A 20,516-nucleotide genomic window follows, 5' to 3' on the forward strand; every position below is an offset into this window, starting at 1 on the left:
TTGATGGGGATTCCCCTGGCAGAGACCACTTACACTATGCACTTATTCAAAAATCAACTTAGAATAAGTTTAGAAGTCAGCTTACGACGTGTTCAAAAACCAAATGGTATACAGGTAAAAATCAGATGAATAGTCAATAGAACAATGTGTGCTGGATGCTAAGTGCTTTGTGAAACACGTTTTTTTTTTTTCTTCAAATGTACGAATTTGGCACCCTCTCAAATTGCTGCCTGGGGCATATACCCTGGTTTGTCGTGCCCCCCCCCCCTCCCCCCTCCTTCCCCTCTTAGATCTAGGGCTGTTAAACCCTAATCTTCCTTCCTGTTTTTTCCAGCCTTTGATGAAACAGTTCATGGTTTGAGATCCAGCATTTCTTTTTACTTGTTTCTTCGGTCACACTGTGATATGTACTCTGTTGCCGTGGCTATGGCTTTTTGGCCTAGTGTTAATTGTATGTAACGTAAATAAAAAGATTTTCAGCAGACTGAATACAATAGCAGTCATATGCTCCAGTTTAACTAAACCTTGATCTAGAGAAGTTGATATAATTTTTGAAACAGTGAACCTATACAACAGCACTTAAATTTGATTGACATTTTAGTAATATTAGTTTAGATTAATGGTGGCATTGATAACCAGTCTAGTAAACTGCAGACAGAATCCTTAAAGTGGACAAAACACATTAACTTTGCAGTATTCAGTATTAAACAGAAACTATTTTCCTGATGTTCTGCAAAATGTCATTTATTCAGTATCGAACTGGCTTTCAGCTTCTTAGGCCATCATCGTGTGTCAACTCATAACCTGACAGTGGCCTAAGAAGAAGAAATCTGATTCCAAATAAATAATATTTTACAGAACACCAGAGAAGTTTTCCATGTTTACTACTGTTAGGATGTTCTACTGAGCACTGACTTAAGGTTTGTAACATTCCTTCTCCTTCTATCATTAAATTTCTAAAGGGAGTTTGTTGCCATCCAGGGGATGTGCGACATAGACTTTCACTCTTTGATTTTAAAATTATGTTTCTGTCATTGAATGAAATGTTGCTAAAGTTGTTCCATGACATTTCACATGAACTACTGGATGCTAATAATTTGGTGCTGTGATATTTGGGAGCAGAGGCTTCTGGCCATCTTCAGGAGTATACTGGTGAGAGTACACTGAGGCCCCTGTTCAAACCATGCCAGTGCATGTGTGGAGTACACGTCGTCACTGTGCATGTGTAGCTAAAGCCCATGCATGTGTGCTGCAACTCTGTGAGATGCTGTGAACACCCTCCGTGATATTAGATTGCTGGTCTTCACATGGTAAAGTCACAGAATGATGCTGGTTATGCAGCGCTTGAAGCTGTTCTGTAACGAGATGTTGTGCATTATCTAACTGGAGCCACCATCCCGATTGATGAGGACCTTAGACAACAATTTTTCCATTGATTCGTTGATAAGAGTCTCAAAAGTTTGAAATATAGGTCACAGTTTTTGTTTCGTTGTATTTCATCAGATGACCCATAGAATAAGAGTATTGTGTGATAGCAGATTTCCTGCTTTGGAGGAGATGAGTATGCTGTTGATGTTCCATGATGCGCTCCTGAACTGTGCACATTTTTGCCCTATTTATGATTTGCCATATTCACATAGAATCTTATAAAACCCGTGCCTTGTGCACCAGTAAGTCATCTTTGACTAATCCCAAAAGCCCTGAGATCTTTGATGGAGGATGAATAATTACTTTAACCTTATGATTTTTTAGTACTTTGACCATTTTTGAGGAAACACTTCCAATATATGAGCAGGTAGGCTGTGTTAGTGAAGGCTCATACTGTTCCTTGTTGGGCCATTTGTATGTTTATAGTGCTCTGTGTATCTGCTGAGATGAATATCCATTTTCTAGGAAAATACTGTGGCAGCAAATTATTGACACCCTGCAGTTCACCCAAAATTTTGTGGAACAATCTGTATGGTGGGAAAGTTGTAAATTTCACATTACTAAAGTTAACTGAATGATCTTGTGCCTCCATACTCTTGAAATAGTTTTCATTAGTATTGTCAGTGTCATTTAGACCTATAGGATGAAGTTAAATACTTTGTATTCTGAAACCATTGATTTACACTACTGGCCATTAAATTGCTACACCAAGAAGAAATGCAGATGATAAACGGGTATTCATTGGACAGATATATTATACTAGAACTGACACATGATTACATTTTCACGCAATTTGGGTGCATAGATCCTGAGAAATCAGTACCCAGAACAACCACCTCCACCTCTGGCCGTAATAACGGCCTTGATACGCCTGGGCTTGAATCAAACAGAGCTTGGATGGCGTGTACAGGTACAGCTGCCCATGCAGCTGCAACACAGTACCACAGTTCATCAAGAGTAGTGACTGGCATATTGTGACGAGCCAGTTACTCGGCCACCATTGACCATATTCACATAGAATCTTATAAAACCCGTGCCTTGTGCACCAGTAAGTCATCTCATCAATTGGTGAGAGATCTGGAGAATGTGCTGGCATGGCAGCAGTCGAACATTTTCTGTATCCAGAAAGGCCCGTACAGGACCTGCAACATGTGGTCGTGCATTATCCTGCTGAACTGTATGGTTTTCCATAGGATTGAATGAAGGGTAGAGCCACGGGTCGTAACACATCTGAAATGTAACGTCCACTGTCCAAAGTGCCGTCAATGCGAACAAGAGGTGACTGAGATGTGTAACCAGTGGCGTCCCATACCATCACGCTGGGTGACACGCCAGTATGGCGATGACGAATACACTCTTCCAATGTGCATTCACTGCGATGTCGCCAAACATGGATGCGACCATCGTGACGCTGTAAACAGAACCTGGATTCATCCGAAAAAATGACGTTTCACCATTCGTGCACCCAGGTTCGTCGTTGAGTACACCATCGCAGGTGCTTCTGTCTGTGATGCAGCGTCAAGGGTAACCGCAGCCATGGTCTCTGAGCTGATAGTCCCTGCTGCTGCTGATAGTCCCTGCTGCTGCAAATATCGTCGAACTGTTCGTGCAGATAGTTGTTGTCTTGCAAACGTCCCCATCTGTTGACTCAGGGATCGAGACGTGGCTGCACAATCCGTTACAGCCATGCAGATAAGATGTCTGTCATCTCGACTTCTAGTGATACGAGGCCATTGGGATCCAGCGCAGCTTTCCGTATTACCCTCCTGAACCCACTTATTCCATGTTCTGCTGATAGTCATTGTATCTCAACCAACGCGAGCAGCAATGTCGCGATACGATAAACCGCAATCGCGATATGCTACAATCTGTCCTTTATCAAAGTCAGAAACGTGATGGTACGCATTTCTCCTTACACGAGGCATCACAACAACGTTTCACCAGACAACACTGGTCAACTGCTGTTTGTGTATGAGAAATCGGTTGGAAACTTTCCTCATGTCAGCACATTGTAGGTGTCGCCATCGGTGCCAACCTTGTGTGAATGCTCTGAAGAGCTAATCATTTGCATATCACAGCATCTTCTTCCTGTATATCACAGCATCTTTTTCCTGTTGGCTAAATTTCACATCTGTAGCACGTCATCTTCGTGGTGTAGCAATTTTAATGGCCAGTAGTCAGACTTCCCATCTTAGCAGAATCATCCCATCTTCAGTTATACTTTTACAAGTGAGATGCAGAAATGGCAAGCAGATACAATCGAGCAAATTAATAATGTTTATTACTCATGTTATAATTATTTTTGTTTGTAGGTTTTGTCAGCCTTTGCAAGAGCAGAAAAATTACCAAAGCCCAACTGGAAAGAAATGTTCAGTGATGTTTACAGTGAAATGCCTGAACATCTGACGTAAGTTTTTGATTTTTGGGATTATAAACTACTAAATTTCTTAGCAGCTGTACATGCTGTTAGCAGCAAGGAGCTGTACAGATTATGAAATATTTAAATACTTTTTTCTATTTGACTGTGTCCTTAGAGTTTTGTTGTCATTGTATTTTTGCCATTATTTTTATCTCTCTCTTCATTCTAGCACGAGACATGTATGTGATCTTCATTTCATTATATCTCATACTTTTTTATCTGTCAACTTCTTCCTGGCTTGTTTCTTCTTTTCTTCACCTTAGATCTGAGAATAATTGTGTTGCTGTCAAATTTCCAGTACCTTACACCATGGCACTCTGGATTATCCTTTAGAATCCGTTAAATTTATTGTAGTATTAATTTTTCATCTTTGTTTGATTTTTCTTAATTTGCCCTTGATATTTCGTCAGTTGCAATTGACACAGAATGTTGCCAAAATGAAACGGAGAACATAAATGAACGAGATGAAGAACACTGTTAATTTAACATTCTTTTTGGGACTTACCGCAAAATAAATTTGTAGCTGATAGAAGGTGGTAAGACAATGGCATGTCTGTACTCACAATTTTTTTTAATAAACCAGTAATTTCAAAGATGTGAAATAAATATCTGCAATAAATATCTGCAGGTGCAATTTCGCTGTTCTTTCGTGTACTTGCTCTGGTAAATGCCATTAAAAATTTAGATATTTCCACTGGACAGATATAATAGTTTCTTCAATATCTCAGCAGATAAACATGTTAACCATCCATTGAAACACCATTAAAAAAAAACACACACACACACACACACACACACACACACACACACACGACGTTTGAATATTCTAAGTACAAAAGAAACAGGTGGGTAGAGGAGAATTAAACAAGCAAATAAACCTAGTAAACATAGGTCCGGAAACCAACACTTTCCCTGATTCAGTGTATTGTGTCTGAGTACATAAACACATTATAACAGAGGCCCCAAGGATCCAAACTGCATATAGGCACTTGAGGAAAAATGCATTACAAGTGTTCCACATGAGGAAAAATGCATTACAAGTGTTCCACATGGCTACCATTCATGTGAAGGGAGGCTTCAGCACTGCACCTTATTGGTTCCAGTGCTCATTCAGAAACTACAGGTGTGTTTCAGATCTGTTGGTGACCATCCACAATGTGTTCTCAAAGTTCACCGACATATAAACAGGGCTGGAGTACACAAAGGTTTTAAATATCCCCCACTAAAAACAAAATCCAGCAAGTTCAAGTTGGGGGTCCTGGGAGACCACAGTATTGGTGAGCCCTGACCAATACACTTTGTCTCGAAGATAAATGCTACATATTCCTGAACAGCCACATAAAAGTGTGCCGGCACACCATCATGCGTGCACCACATATACACCCTTCCACCATAAGCTGGGATATAAACATTGCATTAGACATTAAGAGTGTTGTAGCATTGCCATGACTGCAGTTGTGCATATGTCATATCAGCAAAGCCATTGGTTCCCAGACATATTTTTATTAGGATTATTTGCTTGCTTCATTGTCCTCTACTCACCTCTTTCATTTGTATAGTAGTCACACACCCTGTATATTTGTAAGCTGCTCAATAGAGATTACTTTTATTTATTTATTGGTTGCTGAACTTCGTGTGTGTGTGTGTGTGTGTGTGTGTGTGTGTGTGTACAATATAACATCTGTCTCTGTCAATGCAAACCTAAGGCATTAGAACTGCACAGACAATGGTCATTTGTGGTCAGACAAAATTAAGGAAGGTCGAAAAGCAGGAAATAAAAATTCTCTGGAAAATATTTGGACCAGTTTCTTTTACGAAGGAATTTGGATAAGGAGTCTCTAGAGAGAGATCTGCAGACAAATGATAAGATACCTTTACAGAAAATAGGATGAAATTTTATGGAGGTATCCATGGGACGAACAAGAAGAGGTTTTGTACGACAGATCTGAGAGATAACAAAAACGAGACATAGTGGATCATTGAAACAAAACAAAGTACTAAAGACATGGGAATCACTTAAGATACGAGCCATGGTGGTTCAGAACAGTGATTTGTCATTGAGCACAATGCGATACCATTCATCTGCAGTCTGTGCTTCCCAGTCACAGCATAACTTCAAATGCAACTATTTGTGTTGTGTTGTTAAGGATAAACTTTGCGTGGGATGGTAATTCCCTAGTCTGGCTGCTGACAGTCTCTGACCAATGGTGTGGGCAGACTTATTGTGAGATGGCAAGTGTAGGTGTGAAGGGGTGACAATATGCTTGGCTCACTATATGGTGATCCACCCTTGTGGTGGGCAGGTGGGTGCATCAGAACCTCATTAGTGAGTACATCTGCAGTCCGTCGGATCATTGTTGCCTCTGAAAGCCCCGCAGATTTGGATATTGAACAGTTCGATTAGACAGCCAAATGGAGACCCCAAATGAGGCCTGTTTCAAACTCTGTTGGTTGATTATAACGTTGTCTAAAATGAGTATATGGCACCTCTTTGTCCGCCATAGTGATTACTCAACATCTGAAATTGTTCATGGCCCTTCTGTACCATACCAGACGTGGTAACAGCACCAAATATGAACAACACTGATGCACTCTGCTGGCCGATCTACCTGTCACAGTGTGTTGCAACTCTAATCATTTACATACCCACTAATGGTGTTAATCATTTAGAGACTCGCTAATGGTGTGTCCTTGTATGAAGTTACATTGACATCTGATCATGCCTTCCGGGTGCTTGACTTTCTTTGTCAGGCAGTGTATATAAAAAGGTAAAGTCTGTGTCACGGTCACTGACCTGGCTGTCGGCAGAGTACAGTTTTCCATTGCTGTAGCACTGATGGGGGTGACCCAATTGTCCCAGCTCCATTTTACTTCCAGGATAGATCCCCAGTACTCATTGGACAGCATGCTGAGTGGCTCTAGAACCATCGTGGAGGGGCTGGGATAAGAAATAATCCCCACTACTAACCAGGACTGAACCCGCAACCTCCAGGGCTTCTAATACATCGTAACCTTTCTATCATGTGAAAATGGTGCCAACACTTTTTGGTGCAAATAAAATAGTTCAGAGCACTTTGACGTCAAACTCTGGACCTACAGTTTCGTATAATGTGTAGGCGACAAGCCTCTGTGTGGGCTCAAATCTGTCTTATTTTATGATGAGTCTTTTTGCGAGATATACGGGGTTATTACAAATGATTGAAGCGATTTCACAGCTCTACAATAACTTTATTATTTGAGATATTTTCACAATGCTTTGCACACACATACAAAAACTCAAAAAGTTTTTTTAGGCATTCACAAATATTCGATATGTGCCCCTTTAGTGATTCGGCAGACATCAAGCCGATAATCAAGTTCCTCCCACACTCGGCGCAGCATGTCCCTATCAATGAGTTCGAAAGTATCGTTGATGCGCGCTCGCAGTTCTGGCACATTTCTTGGCAGAGGAGGTTTAAACGCTGAATCTTTCACATAACCCCACAGAAAGAAATCGCATGGGGTTAAGTCGGGAGAGCGTGGAGGCCATGACATGAATTGCTGATCATGATCTCCACCACGACCGATCCATCGGTTTTCCAATCTCCTGTTTAAGAAATGCCGAACATCATGATGGAAGTGCGGTGGAGCACCATCCTGTTGAAAGATGAAGTCGACGCTGTCGGTCTCCAGTTGTGACATGAGCCAATTTTCCAGCATGTCCAGATACACGTGTCCTGTAACGTTTTTTTCGCAGAAGAAAAAGGGGCCATAAACTTTAAACCGTGAGATTGCACAAAACACATTAACTTTTGATGAATTGCGAATTTGCTGCACGAATGCGTGAGGATTCTCTACCGCCCAGATTCGCACATTGTGTCTGTTCACTTCACCATTAAGAAAAAATGTTGCTTCATCACTGAAAACAAGTTTCGCACTGAACGCATCCTCTTCCATGAGCTGTTGCAACCGCGCCGAAAATTCAAAGCATTTGACTTTGTCATCGGGTGTCAGGGCTTGTAGCAATTGTAAACGGTAAGGCTTCTGCTTTAGCCTTTTCCGTAAGATTTTCCAAACCGTCAGCTGTGGTACGTTTAGCTCCCTGCTTGCTTTATTCGTTGACTTCCGCGGGCTACGCGTGAAACTTGCCCGCACGCGTTCAACCGTTTCTTCTCTCACTGCAGGCCGACCCGTTGATTTCCCCTTACAGAGGCATCCAGAAGCTTTAAGCTGCGCATGCCATCGCCGAATGGAGTTAGCAGTTGGTGGATCTTTGTTGAACTTCATCCTGAAGTGTCGTTGCACTGTTTTGACTGACTAATGTGAGTGCATTTCAAGCACAACATATGCTTTCTCGGCTCCTGTCGCCATTTTGTCTCACTGCGCTCTCGAGCGCTCTGGCGGCAGAAACCTGAAGTGCGGCTTCAGCCGAACAAAACTTTATAAGTTTTTCTACATATCTGTAGTGTGTCGTGACCATATGTCAATGAATGGAGCTACAGTGAATTTATGAAATCGCTTCAATCATTTGTAATAGCCCTGTACATAGGAGGAAGCAGTATACTGGTTAAGTCTTCTATGAATTTACACATGGTGCAGAACACATCTCTTGCAATGTCTACCACTGCAGTTGGCTGAGCATCTCCACGACACTTTCACACTTACTAAATGAACGTGTAATGAGATGTGCTGCTTTTATTTATATCTTCTCTATCAGTCCTATCTGGTACAGATCACATACTGATAAGCAGTATGCAGGAACTGGTCCAACAAATGTTTTGCAGCATACATCTTTTGTATGCAGTTAATTTCATGTGGTCATTCTACTTCAGATCACTCTGTACACATACTCCTAGATATTTTATAGATGTAACTGCTTGTAGTGATTGTTCTGGAATTTTAATAAAGGGTCTTCTCTGTACATCAGAAGACTCTCTCCATTCAGGATGATGTGCTGTGTTCTGTTTGCAAGACACTTTGTCAATCCAATCACACAGTTGGTCTGATATTCTGTACGCTCATATTTTTTCATTAGACGTCAGTGTGAGACTGTATTGAATGTCTTCTGGAAGTCGAACACGGCATGTACCTGGGTGCATGTATCTATTGCTTCTGGGTGCTGTGGACAGAAAGAACGAGTTGGATTTCACATAATCATTGTTTTTGGGACCCGTGTTGGTTCCTATAGAGGAGATTTTCAGTGTCCAGAAATTTCATAATACACTAGTGTAAAAAATGTGCCAAAATTCTACAGCAGACTGATGTCACAGACATATGCCTATAAATTTTGCAGGTGAAAATAATTTTTCCTTTTGGGGTCATACTAGTACTGATGCAGAATAGATGTAGTATCTTGTAGTTCTGTTTCCACAAGATCATGTCCAAACATGTATGGCTGTTTCTGAGCTGAAAAATAAAGCTCTTGGCAATGCTGGTAGTACACTTAGCACTACAAATGTTGCTCAGTAGAAGGACCAACGTGTAGCACTTTTGATTAGATCCGTGCCATTAACAGAGCACAAGTTCAAAATTGATACTATGTTACATTCTATGAAGAATGTTGTGTCGCAAAAAGTTCAGGAGTGAAAAGTGTGGCATTGTTAACGTGAGTTGTTAAAGGTGGTCACAACCATGTAATGTACCAGAATTTGTGGATTAGCACTCAGTTGGTAGGATGGAACTGGCCACTTGAGTGTACTAATGTAGAATTTCACTAATGTGGTCTCAGTTAATAAAAGGAGAGCTTGGAAATGTTGTATATGTAATTGTCGGTAGAGATGATTATTAACTCTTCCACAGAGGACACAAAAATATGGGGTACAATATGTAGTGAGCCTTACAAACAGCAATAAGATGTTGCATAACAATCCAAGCTGTCAGCATTCATTTGCTGTTGATGGTAGCCTGTCTGCCCAGAGGTCCACTATGAGAGTTAACAATACCAGTATCAGATCCGGTGCCCAAAAAAGATGGGCTGAGGAACATTCTGGATGAGAAATGTTTTATTTCCTGGTCAGTCAGAGTTGAGTGACAGATTTGACAGCCAGTTTGTCTATATTTGGAGAGAGCATAGCCAAGGAAACAACTCCACATTTGTGCATAATGCTGGGCTGCTGATGTGGATGAAATTAACTGTGGTATATGTAAAGACATCTGTGTCATTATAAATGATTCTTTAATGGCTTCAAAGTATTACCATGTGCTGATGAAGGTTTTTGTGAATGACAGCACTATTCCGTATAATTCAGTTAACTGGATGTATTTCGAAGAGTAAAATGGCTTGTTCAAATTCTGTGATTAGGATACTTCCTTGACTTTAACCATTTTGAAACTAGCTGGGTTTCATTTTGAAGGCAGGTTGCAGATATATCATTACCTTCAACAAATGTTTCAGTGCTGGAGATTAATGTTATTGTAGGCTGCTAAATTGTCTGTTGTAAATTTTCCTGAATTCAACAAAATCAATTACCACACAGTTGCAAAGCAATCTTGGCAATTCGTGGTGACCATACACTGTATTAGCTATTTCACAGATGCAAAATTATCATGTGTCATCAGTCGTATATACATTTATTAAAAAAATACCTCCAGCAATACACACAAGAATTTTATGATGTATCAGAAATGGTTTCATTTCATAAATGTATTTGGAATGTATCAAATGTTTTACTTTATATTTTTTGTGTATTCGTATATCTTGTCTGATTCTCTGTTTAACAACTTTAAATCCAGAATAATATAAATGTTTCTTATACGAGGGGGGGGGGGGGGGGGGAGAGGGAGAGGGAGAGAGAGAGAGAGAGAGAGAGAGAGAGAGAGAGAGACCATGTAGTTTCTATATAAGCAATGGGTTAGAAAAAATGTGTGGAAGTCTGATACCTCTCAGATGATATTAAATTGGTGGTGGTCTTGTGGAGATGGCAGCATCTTACCCAGCAATATAGTGTAAGAAGAAGAGTTTTTGGTTAAAGAAAAAAGACTTGTTACTGAAGGGTTACAAAACAAATTTCCCTACCACTGGCATTGTCTCGTACTGTAATATGAGGGAAATACTTCAGGTATGGCAAGCATTGGGAATAAGTAAAGAAAGCACTAAAGACAACAGTATCTTGAAAAGACTAAATACTTTAAGAGTTCAGAGCAACCTGGATGTACATAGCTCCATTTTGTTCCAAATTTTATGCACACTTTTGGGTGAACAGAGATCTTCCCCACTATTCTAAAATTTAGATGTCAAGAACCTTAAGAAACTATGTAAGTTTTGCCCATTGGAAAGAATTAACATGAACATTGCTGCAGGCATGCCTCTGTTATTCAGACATTCATGCAGTCTGCAAATGGTAAGGACTAATACTATTTTGAGAAAAAAGAAATAAAGGAAATGAAACTGAAAAGGTTCATACCTTCTGTTGTGGTAAGGATGTGTTTAAAACAGTGAACTCACTAAATTTCATTTGCTTCTTTATCTATGAGATTAGTTCCAGAGTTCATGATCTAAACACTAAGTGGTTAGTTTGTTTAATGTTCCATGGATCATTTGCACAATAAATCATAATGATGTGGTATGAATCATTTTACTTACACATTGCAAATCAATTTTTAAATATGGCTACATGCTGAACATTTATAAATTCACACACACACACACACACACACACACACACACACACACACACACACACACACAGAGAGAGAGAGAGAGAGAGAGAGAGAGAGAGAGAGAGAGAGAGAGAGAGAGAGAGAGAGAGGTGTGTTGATTAGGAATTCCTACCCATCACCTTTTACCCATTATTGTAATAGAAATTCTTCTAGGAATAGGAAAAGTTGTCAAAGAGAAACTTTTTTAGTTTGTTCCCAAATTTCATTTTGCTATCTGTCAGACAGTTTATATCCCCAGGTAAATTACCCAAAAATTTTGTTCCAGCATTGTGCACCCCTTTTTGTGCACCTTAGTGTAGAGTAATGAATATCGTTTTTCCTTCTGATATTATAGTTATGTACATCATTGTTCTCTTTGAACTGCAGTGGATTATTTACAACAAACTTCATGGGGGAATAAATATACAGCGAAGTAGTCAGAATGCCCAACTTCTTAAACAGATATCTATAACATGATCATGGTTGTGCACCACATCCTTACAGCACGTTTTTGAGCAATGAAGACTTTCTTTCTTAAAGATGAGTTTCCCAAAAGCATTGTTCCATATGACATTACTGAATGTAAATATGCAAAATATGTCAACTTACTGATTTGTTCCTCCCTAAGATTTGCAATGATTTTAAGTGCAAATGTGGATGAACTAAGTTATGTTAGGAGTTCCAAAATGTGCTTTTTCCAGTTTAAATTCTCATCAATATGGACACCTAAGAATTTTAGTTTCCACCCCGTTTATTATTTCCTAGTCATGTGTTACACTTGTCATTGGTTTAGCACACCTAACTGTACAAAACTGAGTATGATGCATACTTTTAAAATTGAAGGTGAGACCATTCACAGAAAACCAGTCAATGATACTTTTAAGAAAATTGTTTACCATTTCTTCTATGTCCATATGCATCCATGGACTGGATTGATTAGAAGACTAGTGTCATCTGATAAAAGAAATAATTCTGCTTGTTGTATACATGACTTCTCCTGAGGCAGAATAATGTTCCTGGACTAGATTGAATTACTAACAAGGACAGGCCCTCAGCAGTGGTACCGACTTTTTAAAATGTCCTATACGGTGATGTAGGTTCTTCTTCTTCTTAAGTTGCCAATCGTAAGATTGATTTGCAGCAGCTCTCCATTCAGTGCGATTGTCGGCCAGCCTCTTCAATTCCGTGAAACTTCCGCATCCTAGGTCCTGCATTATCTGGCTTATGTACTTTCTTCTAGGTCTGCCTCTTGCCCTTTTGCCCTCCACAAGGCCTTCCGTTATAGTGTGGAGAAGACTTTCATGTCTCAGAATGTGTCCCATCCATATATCTCTCCTCTTCTTGACCGTCTCCCAAAGAACTGGAACTTCCTCCGCTCTCTGCAGGACTTCTTCATTTGTCATCCTGGCCGTCCATGGAATTTTTAACATCCTTCACAGACACCACATTTCGAATCCTTCAATCCTTCTTCTTTCGTCCTCTCCAAGTGTCCAGGTTTCGCTGCCATAGAGAAGCACACTCCCAACAAAGGTCTTTATTAACCGCTTCCTTAACGACAGACTTATCATATTTGATGTGAGGAGTCCTTTCCTTTTATAGAATGCAATCTTTGCCTGATTTATTCTACTTATTACATCTTTCCTACTATGACCATCTGATGTTATTCTGCTTCCCAAGTAGACAAAGTCTTGTATTTCTTTCAGCTTCTCTCCATTCAGCCTTATATTCGTAATTGCTTGATTATTTTGTTTGCTTGCAACTAAGATTTTTGTTTTTGACTTATTAATTTTGATGTTGTACCGTGTAGCAAGAGTGTTTTCCATTTCCTCCAACACTACTTGTAATTCTTCCTCATTTTCTGCTAGGACAGCAATGTCATCCGCAAAACGCAGCATATCAACTATTTTTCCCTGGATCCTGATTCCATTAGCTTGTCCTAACTTTTCTCTGACCTCGTCCATTGCTTTCTGTATGTACATATTAAAGAGGACAGGGGAGAGTGCACATCCCTGTCTCACACCCTGTTTAATTTTTGCTTGTTGTTGATGTTCCCCACATCTCACTATTGCCACCTCTTCTTTGTATATGTTCCATATCGTTCTCCTGTCCTTGTACTTAGCTCCAGTTTCCCTCAATATCTGGAATAGTTTTTTCCATTCAACCTTATCAAAGGCTTTTTCGAGGTCAATAAATGCTATGTAGGTGTCCTTTCCTTTTTCCATTCTTTTTTCTATTATGAGCCTTAGGGCTATAATGGCTTCTCGCGTACCTCTCCCTCTTCTAAAGCCAAACTGGTCTTCTGTGAGCATGCATTCCACGTTCCCTTCAATTCCTCTGAGGAGGATAGTCATCAAAATTTTTGATGCATGTGATGTTAGGCTGAGGGTCCTGTATTGTGCACACGATTTTGCTGGAATGGAACAATAATACACTTTTTGAAGTCCTCAGGCAGCTCTCCAGTATCATATATTTGGCAGATTAATTTATACAATTTATCTTTTATTTCTGTTCCAGCTGCTTTGATGATTTCTGCAGGCAATGAGTCAATTCCTGGTGCTTTTCCATGCTTAAGTGCCTGTAGTGCCTGATCAAATTCAGACCTTAGTATGCTGTCTCCTAGTTCATCTTTATCTACTTCGTCCTCACTTTCAATCATGTCATCTTGTACGTTGCCTCCATATAATTTCTCTAGGTATTCCTTCCACGTAAGTGCTATATCTTCATGATTATACACCATCTTATTATCCTCTCTTATTAGGGCATTACATCTAATCCTTTGTCCTCCTGAGAAGAAGCGTTTCACTGTTTTGTATGCTAATTCAAAGTTCCCTTTCTTCAGAAGGTCTTCAACTTCTTTGCATCTGTCTTCAAGAAATCTTTCTTTTACTTGCTTCAACTTCCTGTTGATTTTGTTCCTAAGCACTCGGTATGCTGTTTTCCCTTCTTCCGTTTCATTATTTTTGAGCTTCCTTCTTTCCTCAAACATAAGTATTATTTCATCAGTTATCCGCTCCTTCCTCTTTTCAGGTTTTTGTTTTCCAATTATCTCTTCAGCTGCTTTTATTAGGCCATCTCTCATATTTTCCCAATGTTGTTCTACATTCTCTATAGGATGCTGTTGAATTAGATCCTTAGCCCTTTCTTGGAACTCCTTCTGCGTCTCACGGTTTCCAAGCTTCCCTATATCCAGTTTTCCATTTCCTATTTTCTTCCTTATGCATTTGAACTTGAGTCGGCATTCCGCAACAACCATGTTGTGATCACTCACAATATCTGGGCTTGCATATGCTCTAGAGTCTTTTAGTTGATTTCTAAATCTATTTTTGACTAGAATGTAATCAATTTGGTATCGTTCTCTATCCCCTGGCGACTTCCAGGTGTATCTTCTACGGGGGTGATGTTGAAACCACGTGTTCGATATTATCAGTTGATTCCTGTTACAAAATTCTATAAGTCGGTCTCCTCTATCATTCCTTTTACCAAGGCCGTAGTGTCCAACAGCTGGCTGTACCTCTTTATCTCCTACTATTGCGTTCCAGTCTCCCATGATTATTAAATTTGTTTCTCCTTTGATTCCTCTCAAGGCTCCATTTAACTCTTCATATACAGCTTCAACTTCCTCATCCTCCTGGTTTGTGGTAGGCATATAGACCTGTATCACAACCGTCTCTGTAGGTTTGGTATCCAGACTGACAAGTATTATCCTTCCTCCATATTGTATGTATCCGTTCACTCTCTGCCCCAATTTTCGACTCATAACTACTCCAACCCCACCTGCTCCAGGTCTATCTTCTATCGTTCCTGTGTGAATTATCCTGTACTCATGACTCCAGAAATCTCCGCAGTTAGGCCATCTCATTTCAGACACTCCCAGTATATCCAACTTCATTTTCTTCATTTCTTGCTTAAGGTTTTCGAGCTTCCCCATCTGCAGTAAGGTGCGGACGTTCCACGTTCCAATTCTACTATAGCTCTTTTTATTTCCTTTCTTCCTATGAACTGTTGAAACGAGATCTCTGGTAGTCCCCTCCCGGAATGAGGGGCTATTACTCCGGATTGCATTTTTACTAGAGCTTGTTTCATATTCATATTATGGCTGCTGATACTTGAGAAATCTAATTAGATCTTTAATGAAGTGGTTTCTCCTTGCCTTCTTCATTCTATGCCGTTGGCCATCATGTGGCTCTTCCGCCTTTAGGGACAGTTTCCCATCCCAAGGACAAGAGAGTGCCCTGCCTCTACCTGCTCATCCGCCCTCCTAGGAGGCCGTTTCGCTTGGTACAGGGTGTCTCCTTATTCCGGGAGATACTCGGTCGCCATATCCTCGTTAGTGGTAACAGGGTGTACCGTGCAGCAATCCTTGGCTGCAACTCGTGAAGGTGAGGTTGGCATTTGTATGGAGAGGCTGTTTGAGACGCATCACATACCTTACACCCCTGATGTAGGTTAATCTTGGTGGTCCCCTCATTTGTGAGTAATTGGAAAAAAAAATTTGAAATTTTGTGTGATGTTCCACAGCTGTGAAAAGGTTATATTTATCAGATTGGTTGCACAGCATAATGGTTAAGTTTCTGGCCTCCCATGCAAAAGATTGTCAGTTTGAAGTTCATCAGGTTTATTTTTAAATCTTTATCATACTGACTTTGGTCATTATTCTTGTTCATTAAATTGAATCAGATGTAATTTTGTACTTCTGTTCCTTTGTCACTTCATTTTAATAACCATGTTAGCTTTTTTAGTTGCTCTCATTTTTTGTCCCTATCATTCCTTTTCCACTTCGAATCTTTGTTCATGCGAATTTAATTCTTTTGTATTTACCTATCGTAATATTTAAACATTTGAAACTGCTGATTTATTATTAAAAAAACAAAGACAAAATAATCTATTTATATTGACTCTGCAGTGGTGTCAAAAATATATTTTTCCTTACAATATGTAATTTTTGTGGATGGTAATCATCAAACGAACATTAAAAACATAAATTTTTATTGCACTATGAATAAAGTAATGCAGATGAAGATTCAGTTGAAGTAAGGGATTATAAACAAAACCAAATTCAAGCAAAGTGAGAAATGGAAAGAAATGAATGGACAAAAACACAGGGTGATAAAATAGAAATTAAGTCGACATTAATACATAAAAATAGTTAGAATTACACGAACAGAGTCCAAGAGGAAAAAAAGTTAGGAATAAAAATTAGAGCAATTGAAAAAGTTAATACAGTAATTAAAATTGGTGTGACAGAGCTATAGAAATAAAATAATTACATTTAACCAAATTAACTAAATAAAAATAATGACCAAAATCATTTCAATAAAGTTCTAAAAATAAAAATTTAGAAAGCACTCAATGCATTTTGAACTGACAATCTTTTGCATTGGGTGGAGGGGGGGGGGGGGGGGGGCGGCACCAGTTTGCTACATATAAATTTTCCTTAGCTGTAGAACATCATGTGAAATTCAAAAATTTTTTTTTGATTACTCAGAAATGAGGACCCACCAGGGTGAATGGCTGCAGGGTGTGATCCCTGAGACCTTAACCTACCTCACTATACAGATGATTTCAAAAAGTTGATCCCACCACTGAGAACCTCTACTTGTAAGTACAACTTTTTACATTCCTTGGTTGGGTATGTCACCGTCCATTGGTTGGCAATACCAACAATCCCATGAAGCTTCAATTTATCTATGGTGTGAGTACAATCATGTAATTTTACAAGTCACACGAAAGGATGTACTTTGTGAACTTCAGTGTTTCATTGCTCATCTACATCATCATCTCTCCCCCATTAGAGAGGCCAAATGAAGTGATACATTGGTTGAAATGTTGGACTTCTACTATTCAAAAGTGAAATCCAAATTCCTCTTGATCTTTCCAGTTTGATTTTTCCATGCTTTGCCTTATTTGCTTCAGGTTAATTGAGCGATTGTTTCTCGAACAGGCCACAGTCATTTCATTCCCCTCATTGCTCTCCAGGTAAGCAAGTGGTCTGTGCCTAATGAGTTTGATGGAAAGGATTTACTACAGAAGCTGACATTTTCCTGACACTCTGCTAATCCCTTATGTCAGGTTTTTGCTACGGACACACTACAACAATGAAAAGAAAATGACAGATGATTCTCATACTGGATGGGCATTTGAATGCTTTCAGCATTTGTGAACAGGAGGTAAAGATCATACCAGAAGATGATTTACTTTTATATTTCAAGATTTAAATGAAACGTTTTGCCCCAAATGCTCCTTCAGTAATGACCTACTGTGGAAAATTCTGTATATATTTTCAACTTCGGTTTTATCTTGTCTTGTTAAAGTAGGATAGTTAAATGAAATAATGTTTGAAAAACATTAAGTTTTGAATAGGACAGCTATAGCTTAGGCAGTACATTCATTTTTTTTACTGTAAAGGAAGCATTGTTGTTTAAATAATTTGTTTGGTTCTCTCCTCATACAAGACATTGTTGTGTGACACGGCACGTGGGTCACATACCTGCAGAATATGTAGGTTTGATATGACAAATGTTTTATTGATTTAAGTAGCTGAAATAAGAAAAGCATAATCAGTGACTGCCATTGGTTTGTGACACAGTTGTGAAGAGATTAATTAGCACAACTGAAACCTGAATGTTCTCAGTAGTAATGAAACCACAAAGACGGAATTTAGATTAACATAAAGATTTACACAAAATTTAAAGTTGTTACGTGTTGTGTTGTTTGAATTGTTTGATTTTTTTGAATATGTAGATATTACTCAATTTACAACTACGCAAAATTATTATATTTCGGGTGTAATGTACAAATCTATTCTTTATACATAACTGATTATTTATTTCAGGAAACAGATGAAAATGATGGAAGAGCATTTGAAGAAGTATAAATCTGATTATCCTGTAGACCAGTTTAAAATATTAAGTTAAATAGTTGTGGGGAATAACTGAAATTAGTGACTGAGAATTTCGTTCTCAAATGACTGGACTAAAATAGAAAGGCTGCAGAAACCAAAAAGTGTTTTTCCTTCTGGTAATAAAAATAAAGCATTATTCATAAGCATATGAATGATATGACCAAAATATGATGTTTACAAAAAAATATTAAATTACTGTGAAACTAAATACTATTGACATTAGCAGCATTTATGCTGCTTTGTGGTGACATAAAATATCATCCAATGTCCAGTGCGTTAAAGGATCACCATTTTATATTACTACATTCCTTGACATTTTGACATTAAAATGTTAATTTTTACTGAAGAAATGTTTTTAGAATGCTTTAAATTGTAATAAATCAGTTTGTGTAATCTCAGGGTTCTTCTGCATATTTTTGTATGTATATGGTTGTACAAAGAAAAAATTTGTACAATTTATAAATAAAAGTTTTTATTTTTCTATAAGATTTGTGTTTTGAACACTTACCATATTCAAAGCTACTCCAACAAAAAGAATTGAAATTAGTGTGAAATTGTTGTTTATGTACATATAATATATGGGTTATCTCAAAGGTTTTATAGTTAGATTACATGTGAAATAATAATAATAATAATAATTAACCAGGGACTGCCATGTATGTAATAAATCAAGGATGCAGATGGTAAATGTAACACACACACACACACACACACACACACACACACACACACACACACGATTATTCATTTTGTGTATTTATCGGTTTACATTGGAACATGTGAGTGAAAGCAATTTGATCATTAGAATTAGTACATAGTTTACAGAACACTGATTTGAAAATTTATAAACCAAAGAATTAATAAAATGTGAAAAAAGTGTGTATGAATAAAAAATAACATATTACAGAGAACAGTTCTCAACTACTGTGAGGGACTCCAATACATACTGAGAATAGAAACCTTTCAAGTTGAGTGATAAACCCCAAGTACCCAAACCCAACTTTTTTCAGTTCTGTTTGAAACCTATTGAAAATGAAATCTGCTTATTAGTGCACACCTTTCTGTGTAATGCTTAAGGACTTGTTATCCAAGTGTATCACTTTTCCATCTTGCATTCACTGAGTGAATGTTGCAGTTTCTTCTGAGTGAGTGGATATTGTCAGCAACAAATTCCATGATGGAATATGTGTACAAGGACAGCATAGGTAGAATTCTGAGACATCTCAACAATGGCATAAATGTAATTTGCGAAGTGACACACGGATCAGTCAGGTCACCTGTCTCTGGGTTAAGAATTTGCTTGGTGAGTGCACAGCGCTGTCCCAAAATTCAACACCTTATAGATAATGAAGTGAAAGTAAGTAAACAAGCTTGCGTGGTTCAGTGCAAGAGCAACTACTGATCATACTTACAGTGAAGATAGCAGCATAAAGCTACTTGAAATTTTATTGTACCCACTGAAGTCTTCAGTGATGTAATAATTGATTCAAATTAATCTTTGCTTGTTTCCTGTAGTTGAATGTGATGGTGTTGTCTCAGAGCACCAACTTTCAAGAATTCTGAAAATTTACTTGCACCAATAAAATTTTGATTTAACTTGCCAACTGTTACAAGAAGTGATTATTAAATATTTTGCGCAGCTCTGGGGAAACAGCAATGTTTTCATCCACACACAAGAGTACTGTAAGATGTTGAACACCCACGTTCTGTCCTGATATTTCTTTCACAACTTAACGTATAGTTTTAATTTTGTTCTAAGAGCTTCCTATTCTCTTGGTGTAATGCATCATTTTAGCCAGTTGGATAATATTCTTCAGCACTTTGCCTGTGAGATAGAGTGACAGTGTAGTCATTTCGAGTGCATGAGCGTGCAACAATTTTAGAGTTTATCTTCACATTTGTGTGTTTTAATGGGTGTAAGGGTGCTATGATCTCACTGTTGAGCACCCATAAGATCCAACCCCTGTCTCCTATCCCCCCCCCCCCCCCCCCCCACTTCACCTACCCCTCTAAACACTAACCTACAACAGTTTGTGATTTCACACTCATTTGCAAATTTCACAATATCTGTAAATAAATACAATGAAATAACAGAAAATTTATCACATAAAAAAATATGCCATAAACTACCCGTAAACAATCTACCTTATC

General features: G+C 38.6%; 1 protein-coding gene across 1 annotated transcript in view; it reads left to right on the forward strand.

Annotated features, from left to right (window-relative positions):
• LOC124555500 (2-oxoisovalerate dehydrogenase subunit alpha, mitochondrial) overlaps positions 1 to 18,848 on the forward strand; it is a 173,767-nt gene extending 154,919 nt beyond the window's left edge. Inside the window, exons 8-9 of the mRNA XM_047129427.1 lie at positions 3,741 to 3,835; positions 18,297 to 18,848. Coding sequence (XP_046985383.1) covers positions 3,741 to 3,835; positions 18,297 to 18,378 — 177 coding nt within the window. The 3' untranslated portion in view covers positions 18,379 to 18,848. The remainder of the gene's footprint in view (positions 1 to 3,740; positions 3,836 to 18,296) is intronic.
• Positions 18,849 to 20,516: the final 1,668 nt, after the last annotated feature.

Source organism: Schistocerca americana, chromosome X (assembly GCF_021461395.2).
Source record: "Schistocerca americana isolate TAMUIC-IGC-003095 chromosome X, iqSchAmer2.1, whole genome shotgun sequence".
NCBI classification, from domain to species: domain Eukaryota; kingdom Metazoa; phylum Arthropoda; class Insecta; order Orthoptera; family Acrididae; genus Schistocerca; species Schistocerca americana.